Source organism: Mauremys reevesii, linkage group 7, assembly GCF_016161935.1.
Source record: "Mauremys reevesii isolate NIE-2019 linkage group 7, ASM1616193v1, whole genome shotgun sequence".
Taxonomy (NCBI): domain Eukaryota; kingdom Metazoa; phylum Chordata; order Testudines; family Geoemydidae; genus Mauremys; species Mauremys reevesii.
This window is the reverse complement of record NC_052629.1, coordinates 64,970,057-64,992,748: the sequence shown is the minus strand read 5'-3', so window position 1 is coordinate 64,992,748 and position 22,692 is coordinate 64,970,057. Positions and strand designations below refer to the sequence as shown.

Below are 22,692 nucleotides of genomic sequence, written 5' to 3'. Positions count from 1 at the left end.
TTTTAAAGTTGAAAGTTTATTGATTAAACATAAGAAATTAAAAGAGGTTTTTATACTGAAATATAGAATAAAAATCATTAATAGGTTTTAATGAAATTTGTTTTCCATAATCACTTTGTTTTATTTTTGGAGGCAAAATATTAAAGGTTTTTATGTTATTAACAACTTTTTGTGATGAACAGGAAAGAGTTAATTTTCCTGCCAGTCCTGATGTCTCTTGTTTCTAACACCCAGACTGACACAAGGTGGAAGAGATATAGGATAGAGAAATGGGGGCAGCAGGGCTTTTGGGGATGTTGTTGGAGTGCTGGGCTGTTACACATGGACACTCTGGCTGGCGGGTCAACTACGACACCTTCTGCTTGGACCCTGGTTCGTGTTCCAACCAGGGATGTTCTTGGGTTGGTTTTCTGGGTTTTTTTAAGACAGGACAGGACTGTGGTCCTCTCAGCTGGCTGTGCTGATGCAGTGCAGTTGATTTCAGGAGATGCTGAAAAGGCGAGAGAGTGAGAGAGAGGCTGGGAGGAAGGAAGGTGGGGGGCAGAAAGTAACCAGGGCCGCCCAGAGGGGGGGGCAAGAGGGGCAATTTGCCCCAGGCCCCGAGCCCCACAGGGGCCCCCACGAGAGTTTTTCGGGGCCCCTGGAGCGGGGTCCCTCACTTGCTCTGGGGGGCCCGGAAAACTCTTGCGGGGCCGGGCGCAGGAGCTTCTTCGCTCCCGGTCTTCGCCGGCGGGGGGTCCTTCCGTTCCGGGACCCGCCGCCGAAGTGCCCCGAAGATCCGCGGTGGCCCCCCCCCGCCGCCAAATTACCGCCGAAGACCGGGCTGCACTTCGGCGGCAGGTCCCGCTTCGGTGGTAATTCGGTGGCGGGGGGGGGGGGGGTCCCCGCCGCAGGTCTTCGGGGCACTTCAGCAGCGGGTCCCGGAACGGAAGGGCCCCCCGCTGCCGAAAACCCGGGGCCCCCGGAATCCTCTGGGCGGCCCTGAAAGTAACGCAAGGGAAGGGAGGCAGAACAGGCTCTTGGTGTCTCTGCAGTGCTGGCACTTAGGGTCCCCCAGTGGGTGTGAACTGGATGCCATGATCATATGATGACTCTTACAGCTCACAGGTGAAAAACCAAGTTCCTTGAAGAAGAGCAAGGCCTGTGGGCATTCTTCTCTGGAAGAAAGTCCTCTGACCTATTGCTCATTCTGTCCAGAGTCAGGGAAGATGAAGCGGGAGAAGATGAGCTGGGATGCACTGGGAAGATGAGAAAAGATGTTTTTTCACAGTCTCCTTGTTAAGAACCCCCAAAAGGGACCAACCACATAGTTCATCCCCTGGTTACTTTGTCCAGTTGGAAAATGGGTATTGTTTAGCAGAACATTTTGACAAAAATGAAAAAAAAAACCTGTTTGTCAAAATTGCTCATGGAAAATATTTGTCTCTCATATGGTGGGACCAACATAGCTACATCAATCCTGCAAACAACATGGGAAATGTTAGCTTTTCAGCAAAAAAAATGAATGCCCATGTTTTTATTTGCAAATACCACTGCAGGGGCTCATGGGAGTTGTAGTTCCTGCATTCTCCTCTGTGGGCTAGGCTCCCCAGCCAGACTACATCTCCCATATGGCACAGTGATCTCTGCTCATGGTTTGTCACCGGGGTGCATCATGGGAGTGTGGTAGCCATGGTGCATAGTGCCATGTTCTTGTACTTCTCACTGCTCAGGTGTGCTCTGTGGCTCATGCTCAACATTTCTGAGCTTGTGCTGTGTGGTATTACGACACACTTTCCATTGTACAGAATCCCAGCACACAAAACAGCCTCCTAGCGTGCTATGCCTAGAGGTGGCTTGCTGTGTCTTGCACTATCCATCCAGAATGACTTCCTAAGAGAGGGTCATTTTGGGGTTAATGGTTGAGCTGGTTTCATTCTGTTTCAGAGATGGGCAGCACTTGGGTCAGATCAAATCAGACAGGGCTAAGAAATCTGAATTAAAAACATTTATAACTGGATACTCACAGTGCATGTTTTGGGGGGGGTGTTAGTGTGGCGGTGACAGGTCAGAGGTGGGGAGATGAAGGTGGAGAGAAAGTACGAAGGTGGAGAGAAAATGGTCTAGTGCATGATGCGTAAAGGAGAGATTCATAGACGCTAAGGCCAGAAGGATCCATTCTGATCACTCAGGGTACGTCTACACTGCAATTACACACCCATGGCTGGCCCGTGATAGCTGACTCAGGCTTGCGGGGCTCAGGCTAAGGGGCTGTGTAGCTGTGATGCAGATGTTCTGGCTTGGGGTGGAGCCCAGGCTCTAGGATCCTGTGAGGTGGGAAGGTCCCAGAGCTCAGGCTGCAGCCCAAGCCCAAATAGCTACATCACAATTAAGCAGCCCAAGCCCCGCGAGCCAGAGTCAGCTGGAAGGGCTAGCCATGGGTGTCTAGTTGCAGTGAAGACATATCCTTAGTCTCACCTTCTCGCTAGGACAGGCCAGAAGGCCCCACCCATGGACACCTGCATCCCATCCAAGCACTAATGGCTGAGCTAAAGCAGGCATTTTAGTGAGCCACCCCATCTAAGCGCTGTCAGACATATTGCTAGCTAGATGATGCTAAGGTTAGCAGCATCCATTCAGTGAGCTCTGCTGAGGGCTGGAAGCTCTCCCAGGCCTGCTCTCTGCCTTGCTTCCAGCTCTGTGAATGGTGAGCAGGGTTACTGCTTTGGCTCAAGAGGTAGCAGTGTGTGCTGGGGTGATGAAGAGCTGGGTGTGAACCCCTTGGATAGCACAGGGAGGGGCAGTGAGAGGGGGATGAGGCCATCACACATGATGGAATTTCTTGGGGGGTTCAGTTTAGTTTTATTTTACAAATCTAGGAAATTCCCCCCAAAGAACTATGTTAAAAACATTGTTAAGGTTGCCAAGTCCGGCCCCAACTACTGCTTCCAGGGAGGTCTGGCTGCACTGCAGCCCCCAGTTCAGCCCCTGATTGAGACCCCCCAGGGGGCTTCATTTGCCCCATTTCTGGCATAGGTTCAATTTTCTTCTGAGCCCCGGGAATAAAGGGGTGAAACACAGCGCGCTGGGAAGAGACAGAGCTGTACGTCCTGGCCCCAGTCACACAGCGGGGTCAATCCCTCCATCCCAGGACCAATGAGGCCCATCTCCGTGGGCTCCAGGTGCACAGTCAGCTCCCTGGGGAGCTGCGCTGCAGTAGGACTCCAGTTCAGCAAGGCAGTGGATGGTGCACTCAGCTACAGCAACCAGTGAGCGGGGCTGCTCCTGTGCTGAGGCCCTTTGCGAGGACGGGGGAAGAGAAGGGGACCATGGAGCAGCATAATCACAAAGGGCCAGAGGGCACAGTGAAGGCCCCAGGTTGGTGCTGCTGGGCAGTGAGGGCTCATGTTGCCACCCTCTGGAAGCATGATGCCACCCGCAGCCTCCCTGGACCCAGGCTGAGTGGGCGCACGGAACTGTCATTCAGGCCCTGCAGTGCCGCAGCCCAGCTCCTGCCCAGCCCTGTCCAGGAGAGGGCAGGCTGCACTTGCCTGTGCCAGGGGTGCACAGGGACGAGGGTGGCGCTTTGTACCCGGCCCTCCTGGTCGGAGCTGCCCGGTCGTCAGTCAGAGCTACCAGAACCCTGCAGGGAAGGGCAAGAAGGTAGCATCCAGCCCTGGGGACAGCCTTGGGGTCCCTGTACCTGCCCCTGAATGATGCAGGAGACCAATCACACCTGGGAGCGACAGCTGTTTGGGGCTCTCAAGGGCCTCATGCTTCAGGTCCTCAGCTGGCAGGAAGCCAGCAGGGGCTGTGAGCAGCTGTGCTCTTAAAGCGCCAGGCTGCTCCTTGAAGCTTTCGAATTCTTCCCACAGCCCTGGAATACATCACCTAGGTAACCAGTCTTAACCAGCCAGCCTGCCTTCACCCCAGCAGAGCATTTACAGGCAGAATCCTTGCAGGGAGAACAGCAGCGTTTTCCACCACGTAAGTGATTTCTGAATCCTTCCTAGCAGGCCGGCGGGGCTGGTGGGAATGGTCCCTGCGGAGCCGGGGCGCTGTGTCAGTTGCATGTTAATTACATAGATGGGGACTGGCATGGTACTCCGGAGGCTTTCTCTGTCCTTTGCCTTTGCATCTAGCCGGAGGAGACAGGAGTGGTATGTGGCTGGGTTTCAGGGCTGGGAGGGAGGCAGTGTAGATCCAGGCAGCAGCCCGGGCAGCATAGGCTCAGGGCTGGGAAATGATGTTGACACATCCAAGGGTTCGGTAGGTGAAGTTTGGAGGAACTGCGGCACCATTGCCTCGCAAGGATTGAAGGGAATTGCCTTTCTCCAAAAGCAAGCTGCTTTTGCAACAACACACGGGGACACAAGAAGGTTTGGAAATAGCCCACAGCAGAATATTTGCTCTCTCTTTCTACTGTCCTGGCTGGTGTTTCCACAGTGCCACTCCATGGGATTATAAACATGCTCTGTCAAACTTCTCTGTGCATGGGTGTCCTACACACTGTGCTCGTAGCCTCCGCCCTTGCAGAGCTCAGAGACACAAAGAGCTGGGGATGCTGGAAATTGATCAAATGAACCTGGATTTTCCTTCTCAGTGGCAGTCCACACCGAGATACCGTCTGGCTGGTATTTCTGCTATCCATGGCAGACTGCATCTCTGAGCAGCAGCCACTTTGCTGCAGACAATGAAATTGATGCTATTTGCCCCTTCTTAGCCAAAGGTTCAACCCCTCCCCCGTTTAATGGTTCTGGGATGCAGGACTGCGGCATGCGCTGGTGTGTGTGTGGCTCACTCAGGCTCTGTACGCCTCGCTGATGAAATGCAGAATGCCGACATGGGCTTTGTGTGTTTGCGCAGGAAAAGGCATTCACTTCTCTCGACTTCTACCTCTTCCCCTCTGCAATAACAGCCACTGGTGCTCTGTCCCCCGCACCAGAACGGCTAAGGCTGGAGAGCATTTTCATCGCTTCATGTCGTTATCAGCAAACCGTGATTCCTATTTTTAGGTGCTTTGCTTCCCTGCCCCTCCTTTCGCTAGCGTGGTGGGTCTCAGAAATAACCCAAGCCTCGTTTGCGTCATGGGCGTGGGGCTGGGCCTTACTCACACAGCTGATGTAGGACGTTGGGCCAGAGCAGCAGATCCAGCTTGTTTCCACCCAGTCACTCACAAAGGAGTCAGTATGAGAGGTGTCGAGCCCAGGCTGCGAGCCCAAAGCAAGGTTGCCAGGAACTCTGTCTCTGTTCTGTTCCTTCACAGCCATCGTGTTAGGTTTGGACAAGTGCTTTGGTCGCATCAACTGGGAAAAAACAAGCAAGCATTGTGCAGCCAGCATTATCGCAGGTGCATGGAACTCTAGCATTATAACCGCTGCTCTCGGGGTCCCCCAGCAGTCGTGTTCTGTGCCCATTCTCACTGGCTCAGCATTGGAAGTGGGCCAGTAAATGTTTCCCATGTGTTTTAGAGAGCACAGCCTGTATGTCTTCCAGAGGACAGATGTCACATACAGGTGGATACAAACCTTTAATGTATTCATGAGATTTTGGCCTGGCCAGAGGCTCCATGATCCAGGGTTTGTTGGATAACGGTGCATCACTGCTCACCTCTGAGTGGCCCGCGCTGGCTGGCCAATCAGATACCTGGACACGCCAGGCCCCCTGTCGCCTGGGAGCCACCACAAGCATGTTCCATGCACAGTGACTGATGTCTGTTGTGATGGAAAGGATGCCCCTAGGCCAGGCCTTTCCTGCTGGGACAGTTAGGGAGCAGACTTGCCTGATGCCAAAGCAACTGATCACGCTGGGCTCCTTTCTAAGGAAAGTTACTATTGGACCAATTTCATCCCAGGTGTAACTCCTTTGAAACCCACCTGTGGCTTTCCCCAGGGAGGAGGGCTTGTAGAATAGCCAAGGATATCAGCCAGGGCAGCTTTGAATTGGCTGGAAAGCATGGCAGTGCCCTAGAGAATACCAGTTTCCCAGGGCATGTCCTCCTCTGCTCTCCCTTCCGGGGGGTTACCAGCCCGTTGCAATCAGCTCCCTGCACTGCTGCATTACTAATGTTGCTAGCGAGCCTTAACTGGCAAAAACCAGCAGTGGTGTGGCATTTTATCTGTAACTGTACTCCTGCCTGGCCACTGTCACCTTTGCTCACCACTCACGTCCCCTCGCCTGGACGAGGGCTCTGCTGCCCTGACCCGCGGACTTTGCTGCTGCGGCGCCTGCACCCAGAGAAGCCGGTTGTGCCAGCCGAGAGGACAAGAGATATGAAGGGAAGCAAGGCAGTCTATATGAGACCACACAGCTTACACGCTACAGCCAATCCTGCCTCTGTCTCTCTCTCTGGCTTTGGCCAGATCACTGACCCCTCCAGTTCCTCATATATAAATGAATATGCAGGGCAGGATTTCCAATTAGGCACAGTAGGCCCATGCCTCGGGGTGCCGGCATTCTAGGGGCGTCTAAAAGTTAAAAGTGGGTTAAAAGTTAAAAAGTGACTACATACAGCTCCCTTGTGGGCAGGCGGCCTCCTGGCATGGGCCAACTCTCTAATTGCACAAAACCAAACACCCCCGCCCCGGCTTCCACCCCTTCCCTGAGGCCCTTCCCCTGCCCCGCCCCTTCTCCAAGGCCCCACTCCTGCTCACTCCATCCCCCCTCCCTCTGTCACTCTCCCCCATCCCCACTCACTTTCACCGGGCTGAGGCAGGAAGTTGGGGGGCAAAAGGGATGAGGGCTCCTGCTGGGGGTGCAGGCTCTGGGGTGGGGCTGGGGATGAGGGGTTTGGAGTGCAGGAGGGGGCTCAGGGCTGGGGCAGAGTGTTGGGGTGTTGCGGGGATGAGGGCTCTGGGAGGGAGTTTAGGTGTGGAAGGGGACTCCGGGCTGGGTCAGGGGGTTGGGGTATGGGACAGGGTGCGAGGTGCAAGATCCCAGCAGTGCTTACTGCGGCTCCCAGGAAGCGACAGCCAGGTCCTTGCAGCTCCTAGGCAGAGGCGCGGCCAGGCGGCTCTCCGTGGTGCTCGCTACCCTTGCCCCCACCAATGGGAGCTGTGGAGCCAGCACTAGGGGTGGGGGCAGCGGTCAAAGCCTCCCTAGATGCCCAGGCACATAGTGGCCACAGGGATCTGGAGGCCACTGCCGGGAGCAGTGCAGAGCCAGGGCAGGTAGGGAGCCTGCCTTAGCCCTGGTCCCTGCTGTGCTGCTGGCCGGACTTTTAACGGCCCAGAGCCTCCAGGGTCCCTTTTCGATCGGGCATTCCTGTTGAAAACCGGACACCTGGAAACTCTATGTCCGCCCAGCGTTTGGGGCTGGAACAGGGTAAGTGTCTGAGCCAGCCCACCTGGGGACGCTGTGAGCCACAGCCAGGCGGGGCAGCTGCTGAAGGTGCAGGGAGCATTACAGCACCTTCCCAATCTTGACCGCCCCACTGCCTCCGCGTTGTGCCGGGGAGGGGTGTGGCCGGAACACCATACACTTGCATGGGCAGAGTTGGGACACAGCTGCTGCGCCAGGCTGCAGGAGGGACAGAAGACACCTGGGGACCACTCACTGTGGGGTGTGGTACAGTCCCTGCCCCTTGCACCTCGCCTGGGGTGGGTGGGCTGTGCTCCGACTTGGGCTGGGAGTGCAGTGCATGGTGGAGGGTCTTGTGCCTTCCCAGGTTGGCTGTGTTTATATTTCTTTTCCTTTCATTTTTTACGGAAGACACAAAAGTCAGCTGTAGGCACGGGGGGCGCTGAAGATGCTGTGCCTAGGGGTACGTAAGGTGTAAATCCAGCCCTGCCATTATGGTACATATCTGGCTAATAGATTGGGCCAGCTGACTTGGGCGAAGGGGCTGTTTAATTGTGGTGTAGGTGTTCCAGCTAGGGCTGCAGCCTGAACTCCAGGACCCTCCCACCTGGCAGGGTCCTAGAGCCTGGACTCTAGTCTGAGCCCAAACATCTACACTGCAATTGAACAGCCCCTTAGCCCGAGTCAACTGGCACAGGCCAGCCGCGGGTTGTTAATTGCAGTGTAGATGTACCTTGGGGGCCAAATCCCCAAAGGTCATTTGGGCACCTGAAGACGCAGACAGGCACCGAAACACCTGTAAAAATCGGGCCCCGGGAGCCTGTCCAGTGTTCTGCCAGAAGTGACGGGAAAACCCACCTGGCCCCTCAGACCAGCTCAACTCACTGCAAACATGGAGGCTGATCCTCAGAAGTTGGAAATCATCATCGCTCCGTTGAAATCAATGGGCTGTGGGCATTTCAGCAGCTGAGGATTTGGTCCATGGTTTATAACTGATCGTTGGGACTAGCTATAATAATAAATAAGGCAGCTCCCAACAGTCCTTTCTCAGAGTCAAATCAGCACCTGAATTTCTCCCAGGTTTAGCCCAGCAATGACAGCTACTGGAGAGTTCACTGACGCAATGTACCAGAGCCCATTTCTGTCCTGACTAATGCTCTGGGGAGCCCCACTGAAGTCAGAAGTGGATGGGTGGGATTTTGCTTTCAGTTTCACAGTGGTAAACCCGGGATAGTTCTACTGGGTTCTCTTCCTGAAAGAAATGCTCTAGCTCAACCACAAGATATAGGCTGGATACAGGAATCACTGGGTGAAATTCTCTGGCTTGTGCTATGCAGGAGCCCATACGACATGACCATAAGGCTTGCTGCAGGCCTTAAATCTGCAACTTCAGTGGAGTTATTCCAGATTCGCACTAGAGAGCAAAATCTAGTGGGGTGTGCGTGGAGAGAAAGCATACAGCAGTGCATGCGAGTGGATGCACCCAAACTTGCTCTGAAACAGAAGGGGTGATTTCCCATTGTACATAGCTGCTTCTCTTTGGGGTGCTAATGGGGGGGATGAGCCATGTTCTTTGGAAATGTCAGCCAACCATTGTCAGAGGGTGGTTGCTTGGGGGGGTGTCATTGCTAAGCTGCCCCGGGGACTGCACCGCCTTGTATGGTTGATAAGGAAATCAGTCTCTCTTCTCTGGCTGGGGAGGGCCGGCCACACAGGGATGCATCATTAACAGATTGCCCTTCTCTGCACGAACAGATTAATACCCCAAGATTTAGAGGTGATCGATGGGCGCCTAATGAAGTACTTTGAGTATGAGCATGGGCACCATACAGTTAGCGCCAGTGAATGGGGAGTTACTGCTGGAATCTTTGTAATGAGCTGTGATTTCAGCACCGGTGCCCCACATCTGGAAACCCCAGGGAGGGAACTGCCTGGCCGTTACTTCCGTGGTGGCACTGAATGTTTTCAATCAATAACTGCGATCATCATTAAACATAGCTCTCTGGCCTTAGTTACATATGAATCCTGATTCCCCCCAGGATCTGGTTGCTAAAAGAGCAAGGGACGGTCACACTCATATCCTGAGACACAGGAGTGACGGGTGGAATGCATTTCAGTGGTACCGTATTCAAAGTGTGCTAGGTGCTGCACAGACTAGCGTGGTGCACCCACTGGCCCTCTCCGGGGGTGCCAGTGGAGGAGCCCACAGGCATCAGTGGGGTGAATGCTACACATATGTGCAGAACTGAGCCCGTGGCCATGGTCTGCCACTTACTCCGTGCCCCTGGTGATCGGGCTGGATTCTTGCAGGCAGCCCATTGCCTCAGGACTCTGGAACCTGCTCTAGGTGCCAGATTGTCTCCAGGGGCCCAGCGGCTGGGCACCCCGTCCTGTCATCATGCCATGGCACTGGCAGTTGGCTGGTGGATCCCAGGTCTAAGCCTAGAGCTGGCCTCTTCAGCGAAGTGTTCTCAGTGGTGCCGGTTGCTTCCCTGTGGCACTGCGCAGCCCCCCAGGGCTCTCTGCACAGCTCACCTCTGCTGGGTGGGGGTGGGCACGACAAGAGCCTGAGCACAGAGGAGTAGCCTTGCAGAGGGGCTTTCATGTGGTCCTTGGCCTAGTTGCCTCGTTTCTGGATAGTTTAGTAGGTTTTGTATCTGCGCCTGGACCTTTGCCTGGCCAAAGCTGAGACCAGTCCAGACGAATACATAAAGAAGATCAAATGGTGCTAAGACCTCCCACAGCAGCTACTGCACTCGCTGGCCTGCACCGCACTATGTGACACCGTGCAGCCCTGGCTAATGCTTGTTACACCTACAGAATATTCTCTTATTAGGAGCAAGGCTCTGTGTTCTCCCTTACCCTCCTGCACAGTCCTTGGCCTCAGTGGGGCAGGTGAAATCAGAACCCAGCCCCATTCAAATGCTTTTAAGACAGAACTCTGCCCGGCTTCCAGCGCTCCCAGTGGAGAGCCGTGCGCACAGGGGAAGCAGGGTTTTGGCGCTGATTTGTGCTGAGGGCAGAATGTGCCCACATGTCGAAGCCCTGCCCTCCGAGCGCTCCTGTCTGGGCTATCCAGCAGTAGCAGAAGGCTGCCATCACTGCTAGTGCATCTGACTAGGAAGCCAGCTCTAAGCAGGAAGGAAGGTTATGCAGTATCTTCATCAGGATCACCAGCAGGCAGCCTTCAGCCTGAGAGTGGCTCCTGCAGCGTGCCAGCCCGCCCCCCAGTGCTGGCACAGAGCTGGCCCTCACTGCCAGGGGCCAGGTCCGGGTGACTGTTTAAATGCGTTTGATAAATGCAGAGCATTGATCTGAACTGGATTTGCCTCCCGCTGCATTCAGACCACAGCCTGCTGCAGAGAGCTGGGAAAGCAGAGCTGTTCTCCACATGGGCTCAGGCTCAGTGGCTGAAGCCAAGGTTCGTTTCAATGAGGCTTTTCCGGAGCAGCCTGGGAACACAATGTAGTAAAACCGCATTCCATGGGCAAGTTAGTGAGAGGAAGCTCAGGGAGGTGTCCTTAGAACAGTAAAAATCTACACAGTCATCATTTCAGTGGTGTCACCCTCTGCAGTGTGACAGGGGAAACTCGCTCCTTTCCCCCAGACCTTCTGGCTCCCAGTGCCAGGTCCTCCAGTTGGTGGAAATGTTGACAATACAATATCATTGGAAATGGGTCCAGCTGGGTATCATTTGAAAGCCCTTTCTCCCACGAACACAGTGGTACCAAACATAACATCCTAGAACAATTATGTAGATATGCATTTGAGAAAATGTTTAAAATCAACATTTATTTAATCATGCTTTAACACAGGGATGTGTTGCTTCTCAAAAAAAGACACTGCTCTTTGGTAATCCTTGAGTAATTAGCCTTGACATGTAGGACTGAAAATGTGTGTTCCCCAAAGTCATCATCAGTGTTGTGTTGTCTCTGTCTAGGGCACCACTGCTAGATACTCATACTGGTCCTCATCTGAGCTGAACTTGTATATTTCCATGCAAGGCAGGCTGCAGGTCAAACATTTGTAGGGTGATGAGCATCTGGTCTTTGCGCATGAGCATTTGGTTAGCTGAAGGATTGATTTGGAAACCACCATATTTCACACATAACTGATGTGATCAGTCCATCCTCCAAGCCCCATCCATGTCCAGTAGGAACGGGTAGTTTGGTTGCACTCAGTCATCCCAGAGCCATTCCATTGCTTGATAATTTGCTCTCTTGAGAGCAGGTATAAATGCACCCCTCGTTGGTGGCAATTCTTTTCCATTTGTTTGTTTCTTGGAAAACATCCACCAGTGTAGCTTTGCAAGTGTCGTACTGTTGACCTTCAAATGGTAAACTTGCCATAAGAACACCTCGAGTGCATTTATGATCTCATCCGTGACTGTCCATTCCATGCACCTTGAGAGCAAGGAGAGAGACTTTGGAGGCTGAATCAAATGCCTTTCAGTAAGATAATTTGGTCTTTCCAGCCAGCCTTCCAGTGGTGTGACATCCTGAAAGAACATGGGGACCTGGCAGTGCAGTGGCTTTTAATGTCCTAAGTGATAGGAACACATCTCGGAGGGATATACAGCAATTCTGTTCCCCAGCAGTAGGCACAAAAGCAGAACCGTGTAGAAGTCTTGGGTAGCATCTCACAGAGAACTCTAGAAAAACCTGTGTTTTGTGCAAAAATCCGGAGGTTAGTAGCTCCTCTCTGTGTGCACTGATGGCTACTCATGGGAACTACGGAGAAACTCCACTGAACAGTGTATGGCAGCAGTTTCATTATAGATGCCTTCAGGCTTTTGTGGAGGAAGCAGGTGTTCTCAAAATTCATGCCATGGGACCTAGTATGAGGCGAGTCTCACCCACAACTGGCACTTGTCCCGGTATCTTCAACTTTTTCCTGACGCTCAATGCTCTTCCTCTCCAACTTTGCCATATTCAGTTTATAGGTGCACTTCTTATTGCATCTAAGGTGCCACCAAGGGTTGTGTTTAACTAGGTCCTCTGAGATGGTTTTCTCCAAAGTTTCAGCTACTAGTCAGTACTCTTTGTCTCCCTATTGATGCCTGAAAATGATCAAGCTCAAAGTAAAAATAAGGATTTTGTAGTAAATTACTTTGGGACTTTGCATTACAGAATGAATTAATGTGTGTTATGTAACCATGTGCATGCTGTTTGTGGATGGACTCCAGAAATTTCTGGCTGGATGCTGATGTTTTAACCATTTGTCTCATCACAACTCTTGGCACAATAAACAAAGCCAATAATCAATACCACTGAACCGCTTCTTTTTTGCCAATAATGGCAAATCAACTTGAAGAGCTCCTTCCTTCCATTTATGGTAATCTGTAACTTACAAAAATTAATCAGGTCTCATGTTCTGAGTATTAACTTGCTCCAGTCATCCCTGGCCAGTGGAGAGGCCCTTAGTGGCTTGCTCAGAGCAGCTTTGCCATCTTAACCAAATCAGTCTGGGTTGAGAGAGAGTGGAAAAGTGGCTTAGAACTGCTCCCCCTCCCCATGCCTTTCTCAGGTCCTGCAGTGAGTGCAGTTTGGCTGCACCCAGCCATTAGCCGCTGACCCATTAGCCACTGTCTTTTTGCAATTCCTAGCAAATGGGGAAAAGGTGCACATTTCTAACAGTGAGGGGAACTACCCATTGGAAGAGCTCACCCTGTGACACTGTGGATTCCCCATCACTTGGAGTCTTTCAATCAAGATTGTACATGTCTTTCTAAAAATTATTCTCTAGCTCACCCAGAGGTGAGGGGGTCAGTGCAGGGATTCTGGGGTGAGGTTCTCTGCTCTGTGTTATGCAGGAGCTAGGTGATCTAATGATCACTTCTGTCCTTAGACGCGATCAAGCTCTGAATTATTCGTCGCAAACTTATCCTCCCTGTTTTGTTCTCAAACTGTTCATGAGCTGACCCCGATTTCTGAGGGGCTTGCTCGCTCCTCGCAATCCTCTGCCGAAGAGCTGAACTGCGCCATTTTCAGAGGGTTGTGAACTGTTCTCTTTGACTCTTTCTCATTTGTTACTCTGGGTGTGGGACTGATTACCTAAGTCACATGGTGGTGTTTCTGCACTTTGGAAACAGTAAACTCGTTTGAATGAGAGAATAATGAACAAACTTGGCAGTTTCAGTCACAAAAGTTTGCTGATCCATTTTTGTCATAGTAGACAAGCTTTAGAAATATATTTAGAAAATGTTAGGACAGTTTGGATCTTTTCCTGATCTCTTTTGCACAAAAAATAGCTTTATATTTCGCTCTATATGAGGACCCCAGATTTTAAAATAGCTGGGTTCCTTCCTTGCTGGTGGACAGAGAACAAGTATGTATTTGCTTTCGAATAGATTTTACATTCCCTTTCCTCTTATCCCATTCCCCCCAAGGAAGTGGGTGGCGGTGGGAGGGGGAGAGTAAGGGTGGCCAGGAATCACTCCCAGCACAAGTACACCAGTTCACACATCAACACGCTCATTTGCACACACATCTGCTCATTCAGAAATGAAAGCTCCTTGCCAAATATCTGTGCAAACAGAATGTTTACAGAAAGCAACCCCAAAGGGGTCTGACAATATTCAGAGCAAATCCCTCATGGAGCTGAGCAAACAGGTCTGTGACAACCCCGCCCCTCTAGTCAGCCAGCTGGAATGTATTATCCCTCGGCTTCTTCTAGTGTGGTTTCTGTTGCTGGTTTGATCCTGCAGCCGGCTGCACCTTGTTGTTGAGCAGATGTAGAATCCTCAGGCAGGGGGTAGCTTGCAAAATTGATTTCCTCTGGTTTTGTGTGTGTGTGTGTGTGTGTTCCTTTTTGCATAAAAGCTCTGCAGTCAGCGAGCAGTTCTGCCTTCACTGAGCAAAGACTCGTGGACAGCCTGAGGGACTTGCCTCATGTCTTCTCATTTCAGAGCAATTTTAGATTTGGTCTCTGCCCTCCCTGCTCATAACTGTCATAACAGGACTAAAAAGGGTGATTTGAAAGCCAAGATCTACTATAAAAGGAGACAGCTTAGGTGCTTGGTTTAAGTTGCTCTCAAATAGACACATATTAACCTTTGGTGCTGAAAGACACGTCTGTGCCCAGAAGACATTGTCTACATCCAAAGGCTGCACCATTTTAACTCAAATGAAGGTTTAAATTGCTGTCGTGAAACTGGTATGACCATCAGTGCAGGCACTCAGCTCAGAAACAACCAGCTCATATCCATGGAGCTTCACTTGTTCAGTTGGATTTCAGTGTGTCCAGGGATTCATCTAGGGCTGGACCTGTTCCCATGGCAGGGCTGAGACACTTGCTATCAGTGCTGAGATCAGAGTCCTGCTGTGCAGATTCTTCTCTGTCCTGTTGCCACCTGTCAGTGCTGGAGGCCTTGCAGGCTGGCCTCTCTAGTGCAGGTTCTGCTGAGCCTCCAGCTCTGTCTGAGCCTTGCTGCAGGGGTAGCCTTAGCTAGGCCTCTGGGACAGGCAGCAGCTTCTCTCCTGGAGCTAGGCACTGCTCACATAGGCCCAAATTCATGAACAGGTGTTTCAATCCATCCCTAAAGAACGTAACATGTCTGCTTACAGCTAATCACCTAGTACTGTGCTTTGCTGAATCAGGGCCCTGGTCCTGCCCAGATACTAGGGCGACTAGTGCCAAGTAAATAAAAACACCAATGAAGGCTATGTGGAGTGACAGTACGGGTGGCATCAGGACTTGCCCCCAGCTGAACCCTAACAGCAGAGAAATCTTGAGGGAAGGAAAAGTCTCCTTCATTCCTTGCCATCTTCACGTCCACACCCCACTGTCAATGCTGCTCACACTCAACCACACTGACAGTGTGCTCCCACACTCCAGTCACACCTGGCAACACTGTCGGTGCTCTGACACTCTGTTCATGCCCTGACAACACCCTGATAATGCTGTCAGCCCACTCCAACACTCCAGTCACATCCAACAACATGGGCAGGGCACGCTAACAGCCCAGTTACACCCTAACAACACTGTCAGTGCTCTGTAACACTCCATTCACATCCCAGCAACACTGTCTGTGCTCTCTGACACCCCAGTCACACCAGACAACACTGTCAGTGCTCTGTGACACTCCAGTAATGCCCCAACAGCACTGTCAGTGTTCTGTGACATTCCAGTCACACTCGACAACACTGTTAGTGATCTGTGACAACTTGGTCACACCCCAAGAATGCTGTCAGTGTTCTCTGATATTCCAGTCACACCACAACAACACTGTCAGTGCTCTGTGACAGTCCAGTCACACCCAGACCATACCGTGAATGCTGCCCATACTCCACTCACACCCAACAACATGGTCAGTGCTCGCTGACACTCCAATCACACCCCAACAATGCTGAGAGTCAGGGGTGGCTCTAGGAATTTGGCCGCCCCAAGCAGGGCGGCATGCCACAGGGGGCGCGCTGCCGGTCCCGCGGCTCCAGGGGACCTCTTGCAGACGCGCCTGCGGACGGTGCGCTGGGAGGGCGGCAGGCGGCTCCGGCGAACCTTCCGCAATCATGCCTGCAGGAGGTCCACCCGAGCCACGGAACCAGCGCACCCTCCGCAGTCATGCCTGCGGGAGGTCCACCGGAGCCGCGGGACCAGCGAACCCTCAGCAGTCGTGCCTGTGGGAAGTCCGCTGGTCTCGCGGCTCCGGTGGACCTCCCGCAGGCATGACTGCGGAAGGTCCGCCAGAGCCGCCTGCCGCCCTGCCAGCAAAATGCCACCCCAAGTGTGCGCTTGGCGCGCTGGGGTCTGGAGCCGGCCCTGCTAAGAGTACACTTCAACACTTCAGTCTCACCTGGCAACACACAGACCCCAACTACACTTTAAGCACTCACTGACATTCCAGTCACACCCCACAACACTGTCAGTGTCCTCTTATGGTCCAGTCATACCCCAATAATGCTGTCAGTGCACTTGGACACTCCAATCACACACAGCCCACACTGTCGGTGCTCTCTGACAGTCCAGTCACACCCTAACAAGGCTGTCATTGCACTCGGACAGTCCAGTCACACTCTGAGAACACTGCAACCACACGCAAACCACACTGTCAGTGCACCCAGGCAATCCAGTCACACCCAGACAACACTGTCAGTGCTCTCTGAATGAAAATTTGAAACATTTTGTTTCAAAAATATCACACCAAAATGTTCCAGCTTTTCCAAAATATATTTTCCTCCATTGTCATTGGGCCAAAAGTATTCACCAAATTGGACCCAAATTCACAAATAGTTTAATTTGACCAAAAAATGCATTTTTCAGGAATACTATTCACAGAAAGAAAGAAAGAAAGAAAGAAAGAAAGAAAGAAAGAAAACATTCCCCAGCTCTGGTTGGTGATTAGGCCTAACTGGTGGATAAAATAATGAGGTACTAGCCAAGGACCTGGGGTTTAGAACCCCAGACTGTAGAGATCTTGTGTAATCCCCCAGGCCCCCTGTCTGTCTGTGGGTGTGGGATCCCAGCTGGTACAGAGCTGAGCTGGGTCACATGGACACACACAGCACTTTTTTCAGCAGACAGAGAGATGTGTGTGTGGTCACTGCTGCTGCTCATGGGTTGAGGGAGTAGTTTGGGGGGCTGGTGACTGATGATGCTGCTATGCCACCTCCCCCCCATGCCCCCCCCCCCTGTCCTGCCTGTTGCTGCACACTAGAGCCTGGGATCATTTTTCATTATCCCACATCATAAGGGCTCCAATAGGGATCAGGGGGAATCAGGGAACAGATGAATGGCTCTGGCTGGTCTGGCTGGTCCTCTTCTTCTCCTAGAGAATCTGATTCTGACTGACCCTGTGACACTGCCCCCCTCACAAAAAAGAAGGAGGATGTATCAATGAGGGGGGAGGAGGGGGGGGGGCCCTGAGCTGGGCAGAGGAAGGGATAATAATATATAATCGCCTACAAAACAATGACAGCAACAAACTGAAATTAGCAGAGAACTGGAACTGGGGCTGTTCTGAACCTCCACCCACCCCCCCCTGCCCCTCTTCTGGAGAGAGGGAGAGTGAGGGTGGAGTGAGGAGGAGAGTGCAAGAGTGCATGATAGTGGTTTGGGGACTTTCCTTCCAGGGACATTATTATTATTATTCCTAAAAGAAAAGCAATCCTGAGAGATTCAGAGCTAAATCTAAATGTGAAAGAAAAGAAGAAGAATCGTGAAAGTGCTCTAAAACTGCCATAACTGCTCTAACCTCTGTGCACTGTCCTCTGGTTTTTTTTTTTTTTCTTTTTCTTTTTTTCTTTATTTATGTGACCCTGTGTGCTGTGGGGTGGTGCTGGGGGGGGTGGGGGTGGGGCTCTTTCATAAGTGGGCTGGGATCATGCAGGCCAGCCTGAGGCCCAGGGCCTGCCTGGAAGCCAGTAAAGTTATAGTAAGTATGGTTTATAAGTTAGTACAAAAGCAAAAAAAAAGCAAGCAAGAGTCCTGTGGCATTAAGAGAAACAGATGTATGGGGCATAAGCTGGGTTGGTGACACATGTCAGACACTCAACACATGGCAAGACCCTGGTAGAGACAAGACAAGAAAGAAAGAAGTGAAATTCAAAAAGACATGGGGGGGAGGGGGGTTGGGATGGATAATCAACCAAAGCACAGTCCAATGAAAGAACAGTAAGGGCTGATGGAATCTAACAGGATGGAACAGGGGAATCTTAAGAACAGAGGTTTTTTTAATCCACATAGACACTGGTGCAACTGATGCTGGAATACTGTATCCAGTTCTGGTGTCCGCAATTCAAGAAGGATGTTGAAAAGTTGGAGAGGGTTCAGACAAGAGCCATGAGAATGATTAAAGAATTAAAAAACCTGCATTATAGTGATAGACTCAAGGAGCTCAATCTATTTAGCTTAACAAAAAGGTTAGGGGTGATGCAATTACAGTCTATAAGTACCTACATAGGGAACAAATATTAATAATGGACTCCTCAATCTAACAGAGAAAGACATAACGTGATCCAACGGGTGGAAGTTGGAGCTACACAAATTCAGACTGGAGATAAGGCGTACATTGTTAACAGTGAGGATAATTAACCATTGGAACAATGTACCAAGGGTCACGGTGGATTCTCCATCACTAGCAATTTTTAAATCAAGGTGTGACGTTATTGATATTATCTGGGACCATATAGAACATGGTTGCAACCTAAGTCCTGTAGTGGCACCAAATCTTATGTAAAGGGGGTCATATAAGGTGTCTAAGACCAGGTTATGGGTTTCTGGTTATGTTTATGGTGTCTATATGTATGTATCATTTTGTAGTTGAAGTTATAAGTATTGGCTCTGTACTATCTGTATTTCAAATTTGTGCTGTGTTTCTGGTGGTGTTAGCTCTGCCTAGCCTGCTTGATGGCCCATTAAGGACCATCAGCTACACAATTCACCCATGGAGAGAAGGCAGATACGCCTTGTAACTCAGCAAAGTATGCAGGGACTTGCCCATGTGACTCCAGACTCCATTTTGCTGTAAAGCCTATAAAAGGCTGATGCCTCATCTCCATCTTGTCTTCAGTCCTGCTTCTTACCTCTGGAGGAACTTTGCTACAAACTGAAGCTCTGCACAAAGAACTGATGACCCATTCCAGCGGGGGATGTTCTCCAGAGACTTGATTTAAACCTGCAGTTTACTCCATCACTGCTACAAGCCTGAACTAAGAACTTTGCCATTACTGTATGTAATTGATTCCATTTAACCAATTCTAGCTCTCATCTCTACTTTTTTCCCTTTATGAATAAACCTTTAGATTTTAGATTCTAAAGGATTGGCAACAGCGTGATTTGTGGGTAAGATCTGATGTGTATATTGACCTGGGTCTGGGGCTTGATTCTTTGGAATCGAGAGAACCATTTTCTTTTATTGGGGTGTTGGTTTTCATAACCATTCATCCCCAGGACGAGTGGCACTGGTGGTGATACTGGAAGACTGAAGTGTCTAAGGAAATTGCGTGTGTGACTTGTGGTTAGCCAGTGGGGTGAAACCGAAGTCCTTTTTGTCTGGCTGGTTTGGTTTGCCTTAGATGTGGAAAATCCCCAGCCTTGGGCTGTAACTGCCCTGTTTAAGCAATTGGTCCTGAATTGGCACTCTCAGTTGGGTCCCGCCAGAACCGCATTGTCACACAAGGTTGGATGTTTTTCTAAAAGATCTGCTCTAGGAATTGTTGTGGGGCAGTTCTCTGGCCTGTGTTATGCAGGAGGTCAGACTAGATGGTCACAGTGGTCCCTTATAGCCTTGGAATCTAGGAATAATTGTCCCATGACCCGGCCCCTCCCAGCCTCATCTTCTCGTTGACACCTTTTGTCACCATGTCTCTCAGGTGTTTGCATCCTAGGGCTGAAAAAGTCAGGTGTTTTGAAAGAGCTCTTTGGGGCTGATCTTCAGTCCCTTTGAGCTGCTCACATTCCTGAACGACGTCATAAAACCATGCTGAAAATACAGCCGACACTTGCACAGCACAATGCCTAAAGTCAGGCTCCAAAGCCCACTGTTGCTTAGACCCATATCTAGGCACCTGGGCCCAGATTTTCAAAGAGTTCAGCATCTGACAGCTCCTATTTAAAGCACCTAAATGGAGCAGACAGATTTTTTAAAGTGACCAACCCTCAGAAGAGTATATGAAGAATAACAGGAGAGGCTGAGCAGCCTGCAAGCCTGGCCTCTGTATTTAAGTGCTGAAGAGCTTGTGCTTACTAGTCTTTTGCATATCCCATGAACTGAATCTCAAAATACTTAACATCTCCGTATGGGCTGGTTCTGATCTAGGGGCCTGGCAATGCCCTCAGAGCACCTGCTAAACTCCTGCCGAAATCCATGGACTTCCCGTCCTGCCAACTTTGGGAATTTTGTCATAAGTCTTGCAGTAGTTGTTGCTTTTCGTAAAGCCCCAGCTCCTGGAGTCAGAGGAATCTCAGCTTTCATTTAAAAAAAATTTTTAGCCCTTCTGATTGCGGAGGAAAGCATAACCCAAGTGTGTCCTAAGGGCAACGAAAACAAACCCAGCATTGACTATTAAACAAAGCTCCTGGTTTTAACCCACTCCCCTGACTTTAGGACCTGACTGATGGGTTTTGAACACTTGGCCTTGGAGACATTGGCACATGCATGCATGAGCCCTCGCTCCAGTCAGAGTGGTTCTGAGCTGTAGTTTGTCTCTGGCTAGTTCAGGAGAACTGGGAGCTGGGCTCAGGCTGTGCTGTGTGTGTTTTTATGGCTTTGAGAGAGATTTTGGGAGGCCCGGGCAGCTGACCAGTAGCACATTCATAATGTTATGGCAGGAATCACCGGAGGTGCTGTTACATACAGCCTGCAATTTCCTGTTCGCCTGCCAGCTGTGTTCAGTCTTGGAAGGAAGGCTGTGTAGTCATTCCATCAGTGGTGCAGTTTCTTTGTAGGGGAGCTGTGCAAGCAGCAAGGGGCAGAGGGATTGCTCTGTCCCAGTCTCTCCGACTAGACCCCTTCCGTGGGCCACGGTTGCTCCCCTGGCACTGGGCGCAGCTAGGGGTCTGGGAAGGGGAGGCTGGTGGTGGGTGGAGTCCTCTTACTGCAGTTTGGATATGCAGTAGGGTGACTAGATGTCCCGATTTTATAGGGACAGTCCCGATCTTGTGGACTTTGTGGTATATAGGCACCTATTATCCCCCACCCCGTCCTGATTTTTCACACTTGCGATCTGGTCACCCTAATATGCAAACAGCTGGCAACAGGCATGGTACAAAGTCCCTGATCCACCCAGCTCTGAGCCTGGTGGCACTGAGCCCAAATCTGAACATGGGGCCCAGCCTCTCTCTGGGAACACTGCAGTGGGGGGGGGGGCATCTACAGCTGAGAGACCAGCTGGGAGCAGAGGAGTTGGGGGTGAGGGACGGGATGGTTTAATCCATTTCTTAGTGAAGGTAGTTGGAAGGGCTGCACAGTGGGATTTCCAGCGGGGAACAGCTTGCACAGCTCCCTTGGATCAGTGAAGGGGCCTCGCCAGCACCTCTCCGGGCAGTCCCAGCCACGGCTATGCCACGTGCAGCCAACACCCCAGCAGCCCCGTCTGGGGCTCTGGGACTCAGTTAGCTCAGCACAGAGGGATGCTGCAGTGATCACGGCCCGAGAAAACGGGATTCTGGGTAACCCGCGGCTGTCTCTGGAAACCAAGCAACTGTCTGACCTATTGCCTCTCCCTCCCTCCCTCTCAGCAGCATTATCTGACCATGGTGAAACTGGGCAGCAATCTCTGTGAGAAGCTGGACAAGGAGCAGGGCACCGGCAGCGGTGATGACAGCTTTGACAACATCCCTTTGATAACGCCGCTGGACGTCAACCAGCTACAGCAGCCCTTCCCTGACAAGGTAATACCAGCAGTGCCCCTTGGTGGCCAACACCAAGTGCAAGTCCCCTCTGCCCCTGCTGGCCCCCTCACCCTGTCTGATGGGGCAGCAGTGGCGCTTTGCTGCCTCATTTGCCCTCAGGAGCTATTAACCACTTTCCGGGTCTCCCGGGACCCTGTGCCGTGTGTGAAACCAGCAGCCAAGCCCAGCATACCCCCTGTTCCCACAATCCCGCTGCTGGGGCTGGGTTTGCTCAAGGGGAATTGGACTGTGCCAGCCGGGATGGGTGCGGCCATGCTCCAACGCGTTCAGGGGAACTCAACGATAGTCAGCGCAGCAGAATCCGCCCCGGTCCATAGTTTCCTTCGCGAGTGAAAATTACCTCACACCATTTTTTTTCGAAAAGGAAAAAAACAATGAAGTGAATAAAATTGAGTTTCTTCTGGATTCAGTTATGTGGGGGCGTGATTAGCCAGGGGCACCTCACCTTTTCCTATAGTAGAGCCAGGCTATTAGATAGTGTAAATTGGGGGTCTTTGTGCCAGCTGGGAACCTGGCCCAGAATTGCTCTCTGGCCATGGTGTCTGTGCCTCTTTATTTGCTGGTTTGAGAACATGGACAGACACCGTGCTTAGCCCGTAGCTAAGCTTTGAGACTAAAGCTAATGTTCAGACCTGACAGCACGCTGATAGCAGCTGCATCACCCCCTCACCACAGGCCCCTCGCTCTCCCAAGGTAGGTTCCTCTCCCTGGGGCTCACTGAGCAAACATGCCATCTGCATGTTAGCTAGTCAGTGTGCAAGCCAAAGTGTGCAAATAGGTCTCTGGTTCTGTGCAACACTTTTGTTTCCCAGGAATGAGGGATGGACACTTTTGCAGAAACAAGCCAGTTCAGGGAAATACAAAGTTCTTTGTGAACAGTTGGCAAACACAATACTGGGCTAGAGCCACCAAACAAGCCATCGGTTGTGGCAGAGGTGAGCAGCCCATCTTTGCCTGGGAAACACGAGGAACAACAAGTCTTGAAGGCCCTGGGCCTGATTCTCATTTGCACTAAGGCCGCTATACGTTGCTGTGCCACTGTAAAGGGGCCTTACAGTGTGC

The 22,692-nt window shown here is 51.4% G+C and overlaps 1 protein-coding gene across 2 annotated transcripts in view; it reads left to right on the top strand.

Annotated features, from left to right (window-relative positions):
* Positions 1-2,670: 2,670 nt before the first annotated feature.
* Positions 2,671-22,692, top strand: part of CALY (calcyon neuron specific vesicular protein) — a 35,681-nt gene continuing 15,659 nt past the window's right edge. The window contains exons 1-3 of one of the 2 annotated variants that reach the window (XM_039481428.1): positions 2,671-2,686; positions 3,855-3,966; positions 21,460-21,609. In XM_039481428.1, the coding sequence (XP_039337362.1) occupies positions 21,472-21,609 (138 nt within the window). In that variant the 5' untranslated portion in view covers positions 2,671-2,686; positions 3,855-3,966; positions 21,460-21,471. Of the gene's footprint in view, positions 2,687-3,854; positions 3,967-21,456; positions 21,610-22,692 lie in introns of those variants that run through there. The other variant, XM_039481426.1, reaches the window with a different exon arrangement.